Source organism: Lethenteron reissneri, chromosome 34 (assembly GCF_015708825.2).
Source record: "Lethenteron reissneri isolate LAM-NWPU_2019-01 chromosome 34, ASM1570882v1, whole genome shotgun sequence".
In the NCBI taxonomy this organism is placed as follows: domain Eukaryota; kingdom Metazoa; phylum Chordata; class Hyperoartia; order Petromyzontiformes; family Petromyzontidae; genus Lethenteron; species Lethenteron reissneri.
Window position 1 is genome coordinate 3742135 of NC_083812.1, and position 21151 is coordinate 3763285.

Sequence of the window (21151 nt, forward strand, 5' to 3'; positions counted from 1 at the left end):
ATCAGTAGCCTTCATGAAACCAACAATGTTTACGTAGAATTATCAATGCACTGCTCGAATAAATTGCAATCTTCCCTCTTGCCAACATCATTTGGTGATTAATTCTAGATTTGAAGCTTTCGTGACTGCAAGGATTCACATTCTTAGGTTTTTTCGGTAAAGTCACGTAGGTAAATTGATACAGCTGTCGTGCTGTGACGGCTCCACCTGAAGACGGAAGCTTATGTTGCCTCCGAAACGTCGTAATTAAAATTTTAATTTTATTTTTTATTTTACTTTTATTAATTTTAATTTTAAATTTATTACCTACGTGACTTTACCGAAAAAACCTAAGAATATCATTTCGTGAGCCTCCATAACCACTGCACTGACGTGAGTGATTGTCACAGGATTAACTGCCTGAAAAGTCCATCCAAAAAATATATGGGTAATTTTTTTTATCAAGCGATATGCTATGAAGGGTTAAAGGCTATAATGCTCATACATTAACTTTGTGTCAGTGAATTCGCTTTGTGTTGTTTTCTTTAAGAGAGAATTATAACACCTCGAGGCTCACTTGAATCGATAACTGTTGTTTCATCCATCTCAAAACCAAGGCAACAATAAAACTAATGACAAGGGATCAGCATTAATCTTTAACACTGCATAATTAACAAATATTCACGCTAGAATTAAATAAGCTGTTTATTAAGCCAATCTAGAATTCCTAACATCTTATTTTCACATTTGCCAATCCACTGCTGGATCTTCCTTCATGCATCTTGGTGCTCATTTGCATGTTTACGTGGTATCGGGCAACACGATGAAGAGGCCCGGTGTTGTGACCCTGGCAAGCTCCTCCATGGCGCATAGCTCCTCCAGGAGCCGACAGAGCAATAGCCGATCCATGGTGTGTCAATGTTGTTAGAAGTAGCCTCATTTCCACATGCCTGACCTCTTGAGCTGCCGACTTCCATTCAGAGGAGATTTAAGCATATCCAGGTTGACCGTTATTACTCTGCGCAAGCGTCAGGGTGTTCGGCAATGTCGATGTGCATTTTGACGTACTTGATTATTGTGTCAAGCCTTGTTTACCAAATTTACAGTGATGTAGCCGTCGGTGATTTTTTAAAGTGGTTACGTTGAGTTGCTTTTCCGTGATTTCAGGCAGCATGCAGCTGCGGTGTGGCCATGTCGTGGATGCCTGGTGTCCTCCGCTTGATGTGATCATTCTATTTTGCTTTCGACCGTACTCCTGATGTCCGGTGGAGTGATTCCAGCAAGTACATTAAGGCTGTTCACAGTTGTTGGTTTATACATCCGGTAATGCATTGGCAACTGTCATTCAGCACAGGGTACACAGTTTCTGTAATGAGGCAATCTCTCCCATGCCAAGCATGTGCATTCACCCCTTGGAATATCAAAGTACAGTGGAATGTAGTGAAGCTGGGTTGGCTCCCAACTCAGTTTGCGAGCTTCCTGAGTATGTTGTTCCAGGCACTGGCTTTGCTTGTCTTCTCCAGGTGTGCCTTGAAGGAGAGTGTCAAGTCCAACGTCACTCCAAGGTACGCAGGATTCCAGCAGTGAGCGTGCAGCCGTCCCCCCCCCTTCCACGTGATGCCGAGTTGTCTGTTGGGCTCCCAATTCCGGAGAAGGAAGAGACTTCACTTGTACCTTCGCTGGGCTGACACGTAATTGGTTCTTGGTGTTCTAAACTAACAACCCAGACAGTGCTGACATTAGGGTGGCTTCAATGTCAGGGAAGACCTGCTGGATAGAGTCTTCCGACACAATATTGGTCATAGGGGTTGTTTGACCATACTTTACCACGCTGGTCAGTGTAAGGGAGGTTGGCTGGGGTGGATTGACCCATGCCGGGACCAGTTCAGATATCATTCTCCACTGATGTCAGCCATAGGTTGGCAATAAAACTCAGGTCGGTTTCTGGCTTTATTGTCCTAACTACAGTGACAATGCTCTCCCATCCCTCCCCGACAGTATTAATTTTCAATTGGAATTGAATACAGGCAGCAAAAACAAATCAATAAATAGCACATGTAAGACTTACTAAGAAGATTACATAAAAGAGCTATTCAGTTTCAAGGACTGCAGACGGGAATAACTAACCAGGCGGATTTGCTTCAAACAATGTCACTTTAAATTTTGATTTAAAGCTTTCGTGACTGCAGGGATTCATATTTTTGGTTCTTTCGATAAAGTCACGTAGAAAGGAAACAATAAAATAAAATAAATATATAAAACAATAAAATCCTCACGACGTTTCGATTGCAACACAAGCAATCATCATCAGGTGTGAAAACCACAGCAAGAAAATTTGAAAAAAGTGGCAGTTTTTCAAATTTTCTTGCTGCGGTTTTGAAAAAAGTGGCGGTTTTTCAAATTTTCTTGCTGTGATTTTCACGCCTGGTGATGATTGCTTGTGTTGCAATCGAAACCGTCGTGAGAATTTGATTGTTTTATATTTTTATTTAGTTTCCCTTCTACGTGACTTTACTGAAAGAACCAAAAATAATGTAAATTTACTTTCCTCCTGCTCGCTTTTCTCAAGTGGCCTTTAAAAATGGTATTTTACAAGCTGCCTCCTCCTCCTCCCTTTCTCAAGCATCCATTGGAAAAAGGCAGAATAACCATTACAATTTTCCAGAAGCATAGCTTAACAGTACATAAGTAGTCTTTCTCCGTGTAGGCCATTGATTCCACTTAAGAGATTGATTTTAGGCAAGCTGATAATTAAAAATGCATTGGAAGGAGTTCAATTTTTTTTACAAAACTGACATGAACATACACAACATATGTCTGCTAAATGTAAAGCAATTAGGCAATGAGCAAACCTATTCAACATTAGGTGATTAAACAACCCAGGAGCCAAACCTATTTTTGTATTCTAACCACCTCGGTAAAAATATTCACAAACCTCTCCATATGTGCGGGGTCTTAAACATGATTAAATATAGTACATCACAAGTAGAGACCCGAGCACGACGAAAGAATATAAAGCAATCGCCAAAAGGAATGCTCATAAAATGCACTGCATTTTCAGCTGTTACCAACCAGGGATGAATTATAAATGTTATATTAGATGATAAACTACTTTAAAAATTGTAAAACGTTTTTTCAGGTAGCTTGATTGATTAATATTAACAGAGTTTATTTTATTTTCATAGTTCTCATGACTATGGTGTTGCGCTATTAAACAAAGCACCACTAAGCCTCGGCATTGTCCATGGAACCATGCAGGTAGGATTTTAGTATCAAATCACGACAGATCAATATACACGTGAATTACCATATATTACCACGTGACCATTAGGTAAACTAATGCTAGCTCCCCATGTCAAGTAGCACCAGCAAAGGACTCATCGGTAAGCTAGGGTTGGAAAAGCACTGCCAAGCTAGAGGCTTAAATTAATTAACTCATGACCTGGCTGCATGCAATTGGCAGACAATGCACGTCAACCACACCTTCCCTGGGGCCATGCAGTGAGATCCAAAGTCAGCAGTTTTCAACTACTCAATTGTAAAAGAATTAAATGTCTTATTGAATCTGTGGGGCTTTCAACTCAGTTCTGACAACGTGATTCAGAATGATTTTACAGATAAACTCCGCTCTGCGGTTTATTTCTTTGAAGGCTCTAAAATGGTTTCACTTTTTGGCCATATCAGAATTTTTTCCCAATCCACTGCTATTAATGTTTTTATTTTCAAAGCACATTTCAGATTCCAGAATGGAATCATTATTTTTTTCATTTCTAAGTTTAAACAACCTGACTTGACAGGTACAACAATAAGCATATCTATTTTTTAATTAAATTAAAATGCATTAAAATGATTTAACCTTGTTACATTAAGTGCAAACATTATTGCAGATGGTGTGGTTTGTTAAGCATCAGTCGTGTCTAGACCGTGTAATATAACTAGAATTTCAGTTGTGGCATTTATGACATAAATAATTTAAAATAATTTCCGCAAAAAAGTTATCCCAGAAAGTCACGAGGACTCTTTTTAATATGGGTCCTGCATTGGGTCTTTTATTGTAAGACAATTTCATCCAACTTATGCGTGCTCTTTGGTTCTTTCGGTAAAGTCACGTAGGTATAAAATAAAATTAATTAAATCACGACGTTTCGATTGCAACACAAGCAATCATCATCGGGTGGGAAAACCACAGCAAGAAATGTTTTTGCTGAAGTGGGAGAGAGATGCCGTGGTAAGAGGTTATATAGGTAAGATAGGGGGGGAGGGGCAAGGGAGGGGGGTAGGGGGAGGGGAGCGTTGCGTAGACGCTAGGAGAGGGACGTGAAGCGGAACGGGGGGGGGGGAGTGGGCGGGGCTGGAAGTGGGAGGCTGAGAGAGCTGGAGATGCGCAGGGGGGAAGATGCAACAACAGCGCCACTGCAGCAACAATGCCAATGAAGCCAACAATGCCAATACAGCAGCAATGCCAAACGCTGGGGATGCAATTAACTCGGCAAAATAGACTAGTGCCCGGCAAATATGATGGAACAACCATAATGCATGTATGGTTTTACCTGGTTAATAACATCCTTCCAATAATTATACGTGTCGCAGAAAACCGGAGCAACCGGAGAAAACCCAGCTGGGTTGTGATGGGGCAACACTGACGCGCGTGCAGATGGAGATTGGTCCATTTTTGCACGGCACCGGGATGACCAAGGGAAAGGAATTTCACGATAATAGTTGTGTGTAACACTGGTCTCAAGTCAAAATGCTTCTGAAATAAATGTAATCCAACTGCACTAATTCTGGGTCACTGAGAATAAAAATGATGCTTAACATTGTTGATTAGCTCTAGTTTTCAAGATATGCTACTGGGTCAGTATATACGACCCTTGACTTGGGAATGGCGGAAGATACGCGAGTTATAAAGGGAAGGGATCTTAATTTAAACCAGAAATCTTGATTTAAAGCTTTCGTGACTGCAGGAATTCATATTCTTTGGGTCTTTCGGTAAAGCCACGTAGATAGGTTCAAAGAAAATAACAAAAAACTACGACGTTTCAATTACAACACAAGCGATCGTCATCAGGGGGAATTGACTACAATACATCTTTGACTGGATCTATGCATAAATCTATGACTGGGTTTGGGCAGTGCTTACAATACTTACTTTTTGAGCAAAACAATGAATGATGCAATCTGAACCTGGTATTGCATCATCTATATATATAAAAAAGCAAAATATGTGAATATGTGTCTGTTCAAAATGTTTTGCATACTTTCCAACATTCAAAAAACTTGAAATTTGGCACGTGGGTGGCTTCCAGACTGTACACAATGCAAAAAGTATAAAAATAGACTTTTGTATTTGGGCGGGGGGGGGGGGGCGCAATAATGGATATATTTTGCACGGCAAGTGATTGGTGACGTCACATCTGTGATGCCACCCGCATGCGGCAGCATCACGCTGTGTTGCCTGCTGACACCCCCCCCCACCCTCTGCGTAGGCCATGTATTAATCAAAGATAAGAATACAAGTCTCGGGCGAAGCCGGGTAGTAAAGCTAGTACATTATATGAATTGCATCATGTTATTTCTATAAGTCATGGATGATGCAATCATAACTAGGCTTACATCCCTCTGCTGAACAAATTGCCCTACATCAGCTCTAAAAATCATACAGTGTCGTGCTCTTTTTTTGTGTCAGTGTTTTATTTTGCAAAGGGACACATTTCTGTTCAGCCAAAGTGAGCAGAGATGGCTCGTACTTGTGTGAACAAAGCAGATAACTTCTGCCATGTTTGTAGTGAAGTGACTTTTGCATCACAAAGGCACAGTATAACCACTATGGTTAAGAAAACCTATCACCTTTATTTTGGCTGAAAAATTGGAGATCAGGACAAGATGTGGGCCCCACACATGCTGCAACACTTGTGCAACAAATATTCACCAGTGGTTGAACAGGAAAAGGAAATCTATGCCTTTTGCAGTGCCAATGATTTGGAGAGAGCCAACAGATCATATCAGCAATTGTTAATTCTGCATGGTGCCCTGCAGTTGGGAAAGGTGTGTCAAAGACGAAAAAGTGGACTGGATTATCCAAACATTCCATCAGCTATACGCCCAGTACACCACGGAAAAGGACTGCCGGTTCCTGATGCACAAAGAATCATTCTCACTTGAGGAAGAAACTTCTGGTCCTGAACCATCAAGGTCACATGACCCAGATTTTCTCCCATCCTCCTCCTCTGAACCACACCTCATAACACAAGGTGAACTGAAAGACCTTGTCAGGTATTTGGAACTACCCAAGAGGAAGGCAGAGCTGTTGGGCTCCAGACTGCAGCAGTGGAATCTTCGAGCAGATGATGTTCGGGTTTCCATGTTCAGTGACCGTCAAAAAGATCTTGTCCCATTCTTCTTCATGAAAGGTGATCTTGTAACCTGCAACAACATCGATGGTGCGATGCATGCCCTCAACATCGTTTATGATCCAGATGAGTTGAGACTGTTCATTGATTCATCGAAAATGAGTCTTAAAGTTGTTGTGCTGCATCATGGCAATGTTTTGCCATTAATTCCAGTTTGTCAAGGAGTTCATATGAAGGAAACCTATGACAACATGAAACAACTTTTGAGGTGCATAAACTATGACCAACATCAGTGGCAGTATTGTGGCGATTTGAAGGTCGTTGCTCTCTTGCTTGGTCTGCAGACTGGGTACACAAAGTACTGCAGTTTTCTCTGCGAATAGGGTAGTCATGCGAGAGATTCCCACTACATCAAGATAGATTGGCCACTCCGACAGTCATTGGAGCCTGAAAGAAAAAATGTTCAGCATCCACCACTTGCTGAATCAAGGAAGATTGTGTTACCACCTTTACACATCAAGCTGGGTCTGATGAAGAACTTTGTCAAAGCCATGGACAAAACACAAGCAGCTTTCAAGTACCTCCGTGGAAAATCTCCAAGTTTAAGTGACGCTTCAATAAAGGAAGGTGTCGTTGTTGGTCCTCAGATTCGTGAACTTATTCGAGATGATGCATTTGATAGTGCACTGCGTGGCAAATAAATGATGGAATGGAAAGCCTTCCAGTTAATGGAAACACATTTTCTCAGACAACTACATGGAGTTGGTGGAAAACCTCCTAAAGACATACAAAAGCCTTGGTTGCAACATGTCACTAAAGATACATTTTTTGCACTCATCTAGATTTTTTTACCACCGAACTACGGAGCAGTGAGCGACGAGCATGGCGAGCGATGTCACCAGGACATTGCGACAATGGAGAAACGCTATCAGGGCAAATGGAGCCCATAAATGCTTGCAGACTATTGCTGGACAGTGACAAGAGATGCTCCATTCAATGAATGCAAGAGACAAGCCAAGAAGCGCCGAGTAGACACTGAATAATAAGGACTAAACGATTAACTTCTATTCTTTGGATCTTTCGGTAAAGTCACGTAGATAGGATCAAAGAAAAAAAAAACTACGTTTTGATCACAACACAAGCGATCGTCATCAGAAGCGATTGGAATCTTTTTTTCCTCCTGATGACGATCGCCTGTGTTGTGATCGAAACGTCGTAGTTTTTTGTTATTTTTTGTTATTTTCTTTGAACCTATCTACGTGACTTTACCTAGAGACAAAAATATTAATTTCTGCAGTCACGAAAGCTTTAAGTCAACAAATACACCAGTAACGAATCTTCTCATAGCAACCCAGTCCGCTTTGTCCCTCCACTCAAATATCATGAGGAATGCAAGCATTTGCTGCTATGCCTCATGCAGCCAAGCAAACACCCCGTTGTGCATACAAAGCTTGACTTTGCCCAATCTCCTAAGCATGTGGTTTAACTGTTTTCTGCCAACTTAGTTTGTGATATATATTCAATAACCCAGAAGGCATAGCAATGCACAGGGTGCTTTCAAAGATTCAGTCTGTCAATACAAACATCACTGGACCAACTGTTTAAGTTAGTGTTTTCAATATAAATACCTAGATTTGTAGTTCCACGCAAAAGCCATCCATTATAAGTGTTCCTTCAATTAAAAGGACAATATAAACACAAATGCCACCAGAATAAATTGTCATGGTTTTTGCAGCTATATCGTTATAACAGTAAATAATCTCTATATAGCTTTTGCACAATCACGCTGTCCCATGGGCAATATTAAATTACGTTCAACATATAAATGGGAACACAAGTTGATGGCCCCATCACATGTGCAGTGGCAAAGTGTGGGTACACTCCCACTTCTTCCAATACGTCTCGCCAGCGAGGAAGAGAAGGCCAAAATATCATCAAGCTCGTCAGAGCAGCGTCGAGTCAAGGTCCTTCTGGCAGCAGTGACATGGGAAAACAATTGCACGAAAAACTCTTTACTGTTCATTACATTCAACACAATGTTTAATGTTAAAACCAGCATGATATGCACCATTGAAATTCCACGATAAGTGGTGGGTGCCACCAGGCACCGGGTCGTGAGAGGTGGAGGGAAGATTGGTGCACTATGTTTGGAGTCATCTCATAGCCTTTAGCCTAGTGGCTTTTTGCTCTGCTTCTTCAACAGATATTGGTTCCAGAATTGTACATTAAAAAAACATTGCAGGTATACATACGGCCTCAAACGAGACATCTATTGTATGTTACGTATTATAAAATGCTGCTAATTAGCTAAGAGTTAATATAGATGAAAATAAACAAAGAAACCATAGAGGGCATAAAGTGAAAAGGATAAGAAACTATGATCCCTATTTTTGTCAAATATCCTTTGCAGTGAGCATGATGCAAACATTTTGCGATACAAAAAAAAAATCTGGATTCAATAGCGGATTAAAAAAGGCAAAAACCAAAATGGGATAAACCACTAAAGAAAAAGAGGTTGCCTTAATGTAAGGAACTCTAGTAGAGCCTGCTAAGCTCACTCCAATATGATTGCATAACATATGATGCATCAAACTACAGCCTGAATTTAAATGAATCTTCCATCTTACGTTAATTTATTTTTTATAGTCATCAGCCCTTTGTCAATGGACTGCTCAGTGAAGGTCCTCTTACAACTTTAAACGTCATGGGGATTGTTAGCCCATACCTCACCATGCTACTCAGTGTATGTTGAAGGGTGACTGAGTAGATATTACTAATATCTTCAAGGATGTTATCCATGGCCGGGAATCAAACTCAGATGGTTAATGGTGCAGTGCGCTAACCATTAGACAACAGCTCCACCCCATATTTTATTACTGTACACTTTAAGTGCAGCTTTACATTAATGATGACCACCAGCGCACCAATTGAATAAAATATAACGTGTGATGTTATTTTTGGGCTGTTCAAGGTTAGAGATTTGTGCTTCAAGCCTCTACTGATGAGAGATGTAACGTGTTGCCACATGAGCCATACATCTAAAAGGCAAAATATATCATTTTGATTACTCAAATGAATTTCACAAAGTCATGTTAAGTAACAATATAATATATCCAATATTGAAAATCACACTTGACATGTGTTTTTATCCTAATATTACTGTATCAAAAATAATTACATCTTTTCATGACCCTAAACTCTGTTCTAACCAAAAAATAAGCATTATGATAGATTGCCGAATTAATTTCAAAATGTAATTTGGAAAATAAACAATTTCAAAAGAATGTAGTCTATTGTTATACAGCTAAATAAGGCAGTGGGACTATAATTTACATTTGACATCTTTAAAATTTAATATGAAACGTAACTCTATTTAAATCAACCGAGGAAAGTGGTGACTGATAATCGCATAAAGGCTTGCAATCACACTGCAACCTACGAGTCTACCACTTAGCTAATACCAGAGGTCGCAAACGGGTTTTGATTCCTTACCCGTACCCGGCCCCGTACCCGGCCGCACCAGGGTCGCAAACGGGTACCCGTACCCGTACTCTACCCGTACCCGGCCAGGTACGGGTAGGGTACGGGTATCGGGTACCTGATTGCGACCTCTGGGATGAAGCCATGTTGCAGGCGCGGGTGGGTTTATTCTAGGAACTTGAATTGTGAGAAGAGACAAGACCTTGGGAAATGAGTGACAAACGGTGACTCACCAGTGACTCATGACCTACCCGTACCCGGCCACACCAGGGTCGCAAACGGGCACCCGTACCCGGCTGGGTACGGGTAGCCGGGTATCGAGTAGGGTACGGGTATCGGGTACCCGGTTGCGACCTCTGGCTAATACACAGACATTCATGCAAAAATAAATCGTCATTTGCTGCGCTTGAAATCTTGTAATTCGGGTAAGATTATTTTGGAAGGTTTTTTTTGTAAAGTGGTAGAGGTTGAGAGTATTTAAAAGGCTCGCGCACATTAGCATATTTAGTTTCATTCAATAATTATTGTATTTTCCACACCTGAGCTCTCTGCAATAGACTGCCTCAATGAGTAGAGGATAAAATTTGTACTGAACTGTGAAGAGGTGATAATTTACAGAAAAGTAAAAAATGTGTTCACAACCATATTTTAGAGTTTGTATGTTATAAGACAACCGTAATAAAATTGGCTTTGGGATGAATGTTAATCAAATATTTCCCATGGCTAACGCTAGATATATAATTACTTCACGATGGTGATGAGGCAAATGTGATTTTCACTGTAGCTTCAGTTGGAAAAAAAAATCCACTGCACGACTGTTCACTCGAAAAATTTACCTTAAGGTTGCCACTCGATAACTTGATTCTAAGCTTTCGTGACTACAGGTATTACTCTATGGTTCTTTCGGTAAAGTCACGTAGAAAGAAAATAAATTAAATAACAGAATACGGCGCTTCGATTGCAACACAAGCAACCGTCATCAGTTAGAAAACAAACCTAGTGGAATTAGAAATACAATGCAATACAACATAGAAAGTCGGCCAACACAACAGTCAGCACCTCACCTGGTTGATTACGTTCTTCCAAAGATTGCTAAATTTGAGAGAGAGACAAAACATAGACACAGACAGACACACAAGCAGAGAGACACACAACATAGACACACAGACAGACACACAAGCAGAGAGACAACACAGAGACACACAGAGAGACACAACATAGACTGTGTTTTGTCTCTCTCAAATTCAACAATCTTTGTTACATTGCATTGTATTTCTAAGTTAACTAGGTTTATTTTCTACCTGATGACGGTTGCTTGTGTTGCGATCGAAACGTCGTATTCTATTATTTAATATATTTTCTTTCTACGTGACTTTACCGAAGAACCAAAAGAGTGTATCTCAACAGTTTGACTTACGATTATGGAAAATGATGATTTCCACCATAAACTTGTGGTTGTCATGTGAAAGCCATGTTTACTATCTCAAAACTGATTACATTTGTCCATATTACAAGATTAAACATTTACCTTTTACAGATGTGTTTTTATTACAATACAACACGAGCCCGATATAACACGACTGAAAGATTTCAGTGATGGGGTAAATACAATCTGGCGGCGATTCGTTCCGGCGAACCAGAAACCACGCGAAATGGCGACGGGGGAAGAAGGGGAGAAGGGCTCCGACTGTGCCAAACAAGAAGTGGAGTAGAGCCCCCGCTGTGCCAAACAAGAAGTGGAGTAGAGCCACCGCTGTGCCAACCAAGAAGAGGAGTAGAGCCACCGCTGTGCCAACTAAGAAGAGTAGAGCTACCGCTGTGCCAACCAAGAAGAGGAGTAGAGCCACCGCTGTGCCAACTAAGAAGAGGAGTAGAGCCACCGCTGTGCCAACCAAGAAGAGGAGTAGAGCCACCGCTGTGCCAACTAAGAAGAGGAGTAGAGCCACCGCTGTGCCAACCAAGAAGAGGAGTAGAGCCACCGCTGTGCCAACTAAGAAGAGGAGTAGAGCCACCGCTGTGCCAACCAAGAAGGGGGGTAGAGCCACCGCTGTGCCAACCAAGAAGTGAAGTAGGGCCCCCGCTGTGCCAACCAAGAAGGGGGGTAGAGCCACCGCTGTGCCAACCAAGAAGAGGAGTAGAGCCACCGCTGTGCCAACCAAGAAGGGGGGTAGAGCCACCGCTGTGCCAGCCAAGAAGTGAAGTAGGGCCCCCGCTGTGCCAACCAAGAAGAGGAGTAGAGCCACCGCTGTGCCAACCAAGAAGGGGGGTAGAGCCACCGCTGTGCCAACCAAGAAGAGGGGTAGAGCCACCGCTGTGCCAACCAAGAAGAGGGGTAGAGCCACCACTGTGCCAACCAAGAAGTGAAGTAGAGCCACCGCTGTGCCAACCAAGAAGAGGGGTAGAGCCACCGCTGTGCCAGCCAAGAAGTGAAGTAGAGCCACCGCTGTGCCAACCAAGAAGAGGAGTAGAGCCACCGCTGTGCCAACCAAGAAGAGGAGTAGAGCCACCGCTGTGCCAACCAAGAAGGGGGGTAGAGCCACCGCTGTGCCAACCAAGAAGAGGAGTAGAGCCCCCGCTGTGCCAACCAAGAAGTGAAGTAGGGCCCCCGCTGTGCCAACCAAAAAGAGGGATAGAGCCACCGCTGTGCCAACCAAGAAGGGGGGTAGAGCCACCGCTGTGCCAACCAAGAAGGGGGGTAGAGCCACCGCTGTGCCAACCAACAATGGGAATAGAGCCCCCGCTGTGCCAACCAAGTGGGGACCTCGCATTGGGAGGGGGGGGGGAGATGAATAAACATTCACCACCCTTTTTAAACGCCGAGGATATATCCAAATGAAATGTTGATATTTTTTATATGAACAGTATTGTAGCAATCACATCACATAAGATGATAACGATTACGGGCTGGTCTAGCCTTGCCCTGCAGGAAGTCTTGTTAAATGTTATTCTTTAGCAAACCAAAACTGTTTCATATTTTACCACTGCCAATTGGAAAGGGAGGCCTTATGGTGTGTATGTATTTGGAAATGCATGGCTTATTGAAGCTTGAGCCACTCGGACCAACCAGATGCATCGTTATGGCAACTCGAATGGCTCGATATTTTAACCAGGTGCAACCCACGAGGCTACTATGCAATGGTAACTCCTCCCAGGCGAGCCCGATCCGGTCGCACGTGAGCTCAGCACTAGGCTCGCAGGCTTTTACTTGGGCCAACCTCACAATTCGTCCTGATGCGACAGGGGCAACACGGTAGTGAGATGCTCGACTTGGAATAACTTTCTTCGTTCAACTACATACAGTACCTTGCAGGCTTGTTAATGGTCACAAAATACAAGGCAGAAACTTATTTTTAAAAACAAAATTTATTTGAGCTAATGGTCCTATCCTTTACTGTGTCCAACTCCCTTTACTGTGGAAGGTAAGTGAAGGGAAGTGAGAGAAAATTGAATGAAACAGGAGGGGCCAAGTCCTGCTGCCTTGTTCTGGGCTCAAGGAGCATCATGCTCCATGAACCGAGTAGCAATCCAGGAAAAACACATTCCTGCGGAGGGAGCTGGTAGGAACGTTGGGTTGCTCGGTCAATGGCCAGGGTCAACGGCGGCGTGGTGTATTCCGAAAATATGCCCGACTGTGAGGGCGGGCACAAGCCGGCGTGAGTAGGTTAAACGTTGAGTTTAATAAGGGCACCACGGGGTGACCAGCCCCTCCCCACCCAGCCCCACCCCACCCTCCCCACCCAGCCCCTCCTTCCCCACCCAGCCCCTCCCTCCCCACCCAGCCCCTCCCTCCCCACCCAGCCCCTCCATGCACGACGGACGGACACAATAATCCCCTGTGGGCTGGTGTAACCAGGAGGTTCCTACCAGTATCAGCACAAGCTAGGTGTTGCTCCTATTCCTGGGTTTGCTAGTGGTCATTAGGTTTACTTGTCAACACCTATTTGGATGAAGACTATGTAGTTAGTGGGGCAAAGGTTTAATACGTTTCTCAAGTTAGTCTGACCTGCATTAGTGTTTGCACGAAAAGTGTCGGTGTGGCTTGTCCTGACAACTTGTCTCCTAAATTAATTGTATGGACTCTAATGACTCGAGTGTAAATGTACACTGGCAAACAAAACATGCTCTCCTGCTTTGCTGCAACGTATGTGCTGTACAAAGATGACACGAACAAATATATTTATGTTTAACTCCACAGAAACAGCCAAACACTTCAATTGCTGTGGGAAGTAATGTGACTGATGTCAAAAATACATTCAAAATCCATTTCATCTTCAAGGCAATGAAGGATTTCCATTCGAATTATTCATTGTTATAGCTATTGAATCCAAACTTTTCATCACATTCCATAAATCCAGCCTGCATTTATTCTCTTTATTTCTATCATGACAGAATCATAATGTATTAAGGTTTCTATCTATCTGGTGAAATACCCTAGATAACCTAAAAAATTACCAACATTATTCATCTATGTGAAATAAAACATAAAAATTACGAATTTTTTTTGGTTACTAATCATTAATATTTATGCAACTTTCAACATTTTCTTATTATCCGTATGAAGATGAAAGAGACAATTTAATTAGTAACTAAGGGACTGCAAGCACATTCTCTTTAAATCTGTTCAAACAAGATGAAGTGTCCATTCAACAATGTGGTGGTCATCCCACTAAAGCTAATTAGATAAATGGATACACAGTATGGACTGTAGTGTTTGATGTTTATTGCCATTGATGATAAAGACAGAAATATGAATCCTGATCACTGATGTGGGAAATGGATACAACTCAGTTACATCAATGCTTCCAAAAAGACTTTGGCCAGAAAACATGCACATTTCCTGGTCGCATCGCTATGTTAAAGGGTGGATTCATTATTAAAATTCGAATACTTATAAATCCACCTGAAAAAAATAAAGTTTCACCTCATTTTTTTACATCATTACATTTGGAAATTCTATTATTTTGAGAAATCTATTTGTTATAACCCCCTTACATGGAGCAAGATACGATTTTCAGCGTACAGTTATGGAATTTAAAAATCTAACATTATACATAATGAATGCTAAGTTAAAAGTCTTTCAAAGTGAAAAGGCATATTCATGAGCTTTAATAAAGTATAAGTCAATCTAAAAAGTTAAGGAATGAGATGTCAAAATATTCATCGTAATATGTATTAACTTTCAGCCAAATGAAGTCTTAACATTGTAATTTGACAAACTATCCTTTAACACAAAAAAACGAACGTAGGTTTTAAACTCTCAATTTTTTTCCCAAAAATTATCTCAACATTAAATAGATTGTCAAGGTTTTAATGTCAAGTTTAATTTATAAAACAATGGGGGATCCTTCTGTGGTTAAGTGATAAAAAAAACACATACTTTTACACATTGCCGTAAATAAATAAAATCTAAACATTCAACAATGACAGATTTTACTGCATTGAGCTTATCGGGCACCCATGAGCAGTTATTTGGTTCAGGTGCATGCAAGCACAACCATGGTTGGTGTGTAACCTTAGTACCCAGTCTAATTTTACTTCTCTTTGCGTTGTATAAAAAGGTCAAGGTATCGTCTATAAAGTTAACGTGATAATTAATGATTATATGGTCAGTTGAACATACAGGGCCAAAGCGTTTGTGAGACGCCAATTTGCTTATTTTAATTGTATGGAATACAAATAAATGTGAACACCACATTTAATTGTATTATAAATGCATTGATGCTGTCGCGAGAGGCAAGAATATCAACTGGTCTATGCTTACGTTCATGAAAAATCATTAAAATGACGGGAAAACCCATCAAAACAGAAAATTAGTGCAGGCAGGATAACAAATAGACTGAACAACACAAATATGTGCACTGCCCCAGCCTTATCCAGATCACTAGCTCAAAGGAACTGAATGCATGGCCATTTATGTCATGAAAGACCATCGGCTCAGACTTGAGAAAATGTAGCCAACCAACATTAGGACAGACACATCAGTAACATTAGGATACATCAGTAGTCATGAATGTTTTTGCTGCCATGTGCCTCTGTGAACCCCCATGTATGGAGAGGCCACAAAATGGCCTCACATTCAGTTCTTCAAGCTGGTGGTGTGTTCGTACATGCAATGCAAATCTTTACGAGTTGGTAAATTATGTATTGAGTGCAGTGGAGTAAAGGCCAAAAGTGAGCAGCACTAGTTTCTGAAAAAATTGTAACATGTGCAAGTCTGGATTCGTTAAATAAAAACGTTTTTAATTTTAAAACACAAAAAAATTGCAAAACTAAGTATTTACAGTGAAAAGGTCATTTTATATAAATACAGTTGATCACATGTAGATAGATGCAAGATTAGTCCAAGCAGATATCTGTGCATTTCTGTGGGAATCAGTGGTATGTTGATGCATTGAGTGAACAGAGTTTAAATTCCTATTCTCACACAACTCTAGAATTGTTTTGAATCTGTACCTGACATAGGCCAATCCTTTATAAACTGACTAAAAATAAGATATTGATGGGGGTGTATTATATCCTAATCTGTAAAAATCAAAGAAAGTAAAACTTGGTAACTGGCCCATGGACCATTTCATAATATGTGCTGGCATACAAGGAGTATTTTCCAAGGAGCACTTTCTCCAATGAGCAAATGCACTGAGAAAAGAGATATTAGTACTGTATATCACGTAAGCAGGCATCTATCCGTAGGTGTAAGTGTTTGCATTGAGTATGTGGAAATCATGTTTATTGTGTCAATAATTTTAGCTGTTTTATACGCAGCATGTGCTAACACTCAAAAAAAATTCCTGCACTGTGTACATGTACATTCATAAGAGTAATTATCAGCAAACCAAATGTATGGCTTTTTTGTGCGTAATTTTTTTCATGTGTACGTATGCATGTGAGTTTTGCGTTGCCAGGAATAAAAAACTATTTTTTATTAGGATGTGGTATTGACTGCAACTGATTAATGCACACAGGTTGCAGAAATTAACTTGGGCAGGTACTCATCACTTTGAGAACTAGTTAATGTTCTGTTCTTTACAGGAAAGTTATTTCACGTGGTAAAATGCAACTAATTTATTGTACCTGGGCTAGTTATTAATGAACACAAAGTCATGACCAATAGCACATTGCGTAAATTTAAAACACTTGTTTTGGGACAAATAATTTCTAACTTTAATAATGTCCTTAATGATGGAATATTAAATTGCGTAATCTAACTGTGTGGTTCTGATCTGAAGAAACCAAAGTATCATATTTAAATTTGGTCAATTAAATGCTATGGAGGGAACCCCTCAACATGTTAGCACAAGGTGTGGTTTATATACAGCACAGCATTGAGTATTCACATGAGACAGCGAGTAATAAAAGCCCCACATGTTCAAGCCTATCGCACGAGTTATTTTACTTTATTGAGATTCAGCCACGTTTTTTTAAATCAGAAAAGCCTCCATCCAAAAGCGATAAACTATAATTCAGTGCAGATAAGAGTCCGTGCAATTCCAGTTAAATATGTATATATAGTTCGATGTTACTAAATATTCAAGTATTTTAAGCACTATACTCAAGTTTTAGTTTTTCAAAATCAGAGCCACATTCAAATGGTAACATTCAGCATAATTTGTACTGCCTAATTAATGTACCTTACCAAAGATAAGCTGATGCATTTGGTATACTGTGTACTGTAGACTAAAAAAAATGTCAAGCCGTCTTAGCTATCGCAATTAACTGTACATATACACCTCACTTACAGTATCGTATTGCACATAAAATCATCATTTTTACTTCATTCACTTCAGTGACTCGGAAAAAAACTACCATGGCATTCAATAATGATAGATTATTAAATGACATCACCTTCCAGTGCAAACAAGGATAAAGTTCCCCAGCTGCTCACATGTCAAATTGAGTTACATTATTAGACCTTACAAGAAATTCCCAACGGAACTCTTTGGGAGGCTCATAAAAAAAGCCTGGGTTCCACCCTTTACGAAAAGTCTGAGCGTTAACTCTATACGACAACGCAAAGGAATTGATCGCAAACCATACCCCACCACACCCTTACTGTGCATGAATCACTAACTCCCTTTTACTCTGCCGTCTCAACTGCGCTCAGCAAACACACAGGCCCGCCTGCATGTGCTATCCAGAGAAATCACAACCCTCCTTCTATACAACATTGCGTGTGCGCCTATGTAACCATTAAAAGGGCATTTTGCTCGCCCTGACAAAGAAAACAAATGCGGCTCAACCCGATCCACGGCCAGTGAACAAAACACTTGCAAGTCGCATCAACCATGGTGAAACGACGACTGCCAAGTGAATCACGAGGAAAGGAAAGAATGGTGCTGGGTTGACGTGATGTGCCATTTCCCCAATGACGCTGTTGAAAGCTGGGACGGGCAGGCTTACTGAAGTGTCATTTATCTATTTTAGCTTATAATAGACAGGCAGGGTACAGTCACTAATTTGGTATCACTCCCCAACGTTACCCTGTCCACTCGAGGCCATAAGGAGGGTGGTAATTTCAAGAGACCCCACTATTAGATTTGCCTTAAGTCGTAAGTTTGGAGTGATTGCATGCAGAAGTTGGATTGAAGAGTGGGTATTGCAATTACTTTAGCCGACAAACCGGGAGGGGTGGTGGCATATACGTACATAGAAGTGGGTGATGGAACAAAGTGATATACTTTATTCCATAAAAAACACGGGAGGACATGGGGGGCCTCCCGGCCACTCGCTCAGCCTTTAAGCTGACAGGCGGTCCTACCCAAATTAGGTTACGCAAGTCCTTCTCGTCAATCCGTGTGGGTGAAACCCACTGGCACATCACCCCCACGAGTCCACAGCTGTTAGGAGGCAGATTGGTGGGTTATACCCAAATTACGAATTCAGCCCATAACTGCGGTTGGAATCCTCTCTGCTATGCAGTTGTAGGCTGGGTGGATATTCAGGACCTATGTAGCTTCTCTCGACAAAATTATTTTATTTTTTTCATGGGGTTCGAGAGGACGAGCAAGCCCCGTCGTTGAGGTGAAAGGATACCCAAAGCTGGGGCATAAAAGTGGCTGTGGTGACAACAGGGAATGCCTTTGACGAGCAAAGTGCAGGAAGATCCCGGCGGCCCACACCCCGTGGCAACATGACAACATCGGCCCGTGAGAAATACGAGTGTGCTTCAGAGCCCTATTGGTGCATCACCCCCAATGAAGTCCATAGTTCCTCTTGTGGTGGTGGTGGTAGTGGGGGGTGGGTGGGACCTTGCGTGACACCGCTTTTTTTAAAAATACAGTCAACATATACTGCCTTGTCACAACGCGCGCGCGTGTGTGTGTGTTGGACCCATGCTGTAGTTCGCTTCCGACAGCGATTCATCACAGCGTCATCCACACATCAAGCAACACAACTTGTGCACGGAAACGAGAGAGGCTGGAGGGAAAGTCGCAGCGGACGGGCGGGCGTGCGGGTGGGTGTGGAGCGGGCAAGCGCAAGGCGGTGGTGGGGAGGGGGAGAGGCTTAGTGGGGGGCGAGGATGAGGAGGGATGGTGGTGGTGGTGGGGGGGTAACAACGTGCATTGCTTTGACTACTCACAATGGGCGCCTGCCGCGGGACGAAGCCGAGGAGTGGCGACTTTGCCGAGAAGTCCGCAGCAGCAGCAGCGAGAGACCGACGACAGCCGAGCGAGAGTCGCGACGCGAGGAATCTCCCGCCTCCGGCCGCCATTGCCGCTGTTGCTGCTGCCGCCGCCGCCGTGGCCACGCCGCGGTGTGGGGCGTAGGAGGCGTGGTCACGAGGCAGACGTAGGGTGGAGGGGGCGTGGCTTTGCGACTGGCCACGCCCTCACCCCCCAAACTTCTCCTCCCCCCTCCTCTCGGCGACCGCTCCGACCAATCGCCGATGAGGAGTCCGCCCCGCTCTGCCGCCGTTGACCAATCGGGTGTGGGTGGCATCTCTAGTTCACGCCCACTGCGGGGGGGGGGTCAACCCCCCCCACCCTCAAACCCCTGAGGCTGCTGCTGCGCGTGTTGACGGATTGCGCGGTTGGATTCCTGCCGCTGTCATCCGGCCCTGCCACACGTTCATGAAGACATTGACTGCGGTTGTAGGGGCAAGCTTGGCATTGACTGTGGTTGTAGGGGCAGATTGGCCATGGGGCGCCGTGCACTCTGAGGGAAGACATTTCTGTTGGAAGACGTCGAAGATTGAACATTTTGGGTGGTTTTGTTTTGTTTGAAGGGTGAAGTTGGCACACGTAGAAGCAACAACTTTTGTGAGGCATCATCATTGAGCGTTGTTCTGAATTACTTGGTAGTGCACTACTGTTGTATCATGGTCCATCCCAGGGAAGGTGACATTGAAGCCAACTTATATCAGTAGTATTAAAAAGAAACAATCGTTTTTGCCACATGAAGATGAAATGTCCATCGTTACAGGCTCAGACTGAACAAAATTCTCTTGAGAGCAGGACACATCTTTGTGGTCACTCCGGCATTTGCAACAAAAAAACCTGTCCATTAAAAGTGCATTCCCGCAAAAAATAATATTTTAAATAAATAGCCCACACTGCGGTCACCATTGTCAAATAATCAACCACATACGTATTTTAGTACATAACTGGCCGCTTAGAGAATTCGTTAGCAGCATTACATATGCACGTTGCTGGACAGCTGTATGTGTCCCTATGTAAATACTATCTCCAGATCTCCCTGACAAACGACAGACTTGTAATGGACACCAGTAGACTTTCACCTGGTTAAATAAACCACTCCCTCACCCATCCTGTTGGGTCCACACCTTTCCACACACTAACTGTATTAACACAATCAGTTAAAAATACGACTACTGCTGTAGTTTGGATATTTGTCTCCACCAAAAAATGAAGTTTTTCTTACACATTCCACCGGCCACATGGTATTGGGAGTGCATTGATTCAGCAGCATTAGTTTAATACTGTAACGGCAATTTGGTTTCAGCAATCCATCTCATCGGTATACTTTAACCAATTTTGGTGATATGCCAGGTGTTTAAAGGCAATGACTCTCCCTCTCTGTTAGATGTGGGTCCTAGTTTTACGCAAAACTAATACATAACAGACCCGGTGTTGTGAGATTGGGGTTCTCTGGACACATGGCGTTTCTTGTTACGTAATGTACTCTATTTTTTTTGTATGACTTGGGCTTTGGCGACCACTGCTTCTGCCCGAGTCATTCCTTGATGGAATGTCCTAATAAGGGAGTCTTGCTGGGTGCCTGTTGTCTGGTGGTTGTGATAATCATTGAGGCACTAACACTATACTCACGTAACCATGCCAAGCATTATAGGTTTAGTCTGCAGTTCCACTGTATGTATGTTGAAC

At 42.4% G+C, this 21151-nt stretch overlaps 1 protein-coding gene across 1 annotated transcript in view; it reads right to left on the reverse strand.

Moving 5' to 3' along the window:
* LOC133350555 (calcium uniporter protein, mitochondrial-like) overlaps nucleotides 1-19585 on the reverse strand; it is a 33629-nt gene extending 14044 nt beyond the window's left edge. Inside the window, exon 1 of the mRNA XM_061565001.1 lies at nucleotides 19387-19585. Coding sequence (XP_061420985.1) covers nucleotides 19387-19518 — 132 coding nt within the window. The 5' untranslated portion in view covers nucleotides 19519-19585. The remainder of the gene's footprint in view (nucleotides 1-19386) is intronic.
* Between the last annotated feature and the right edge of the window lie 1566 nt (nucleotides 19586-21151).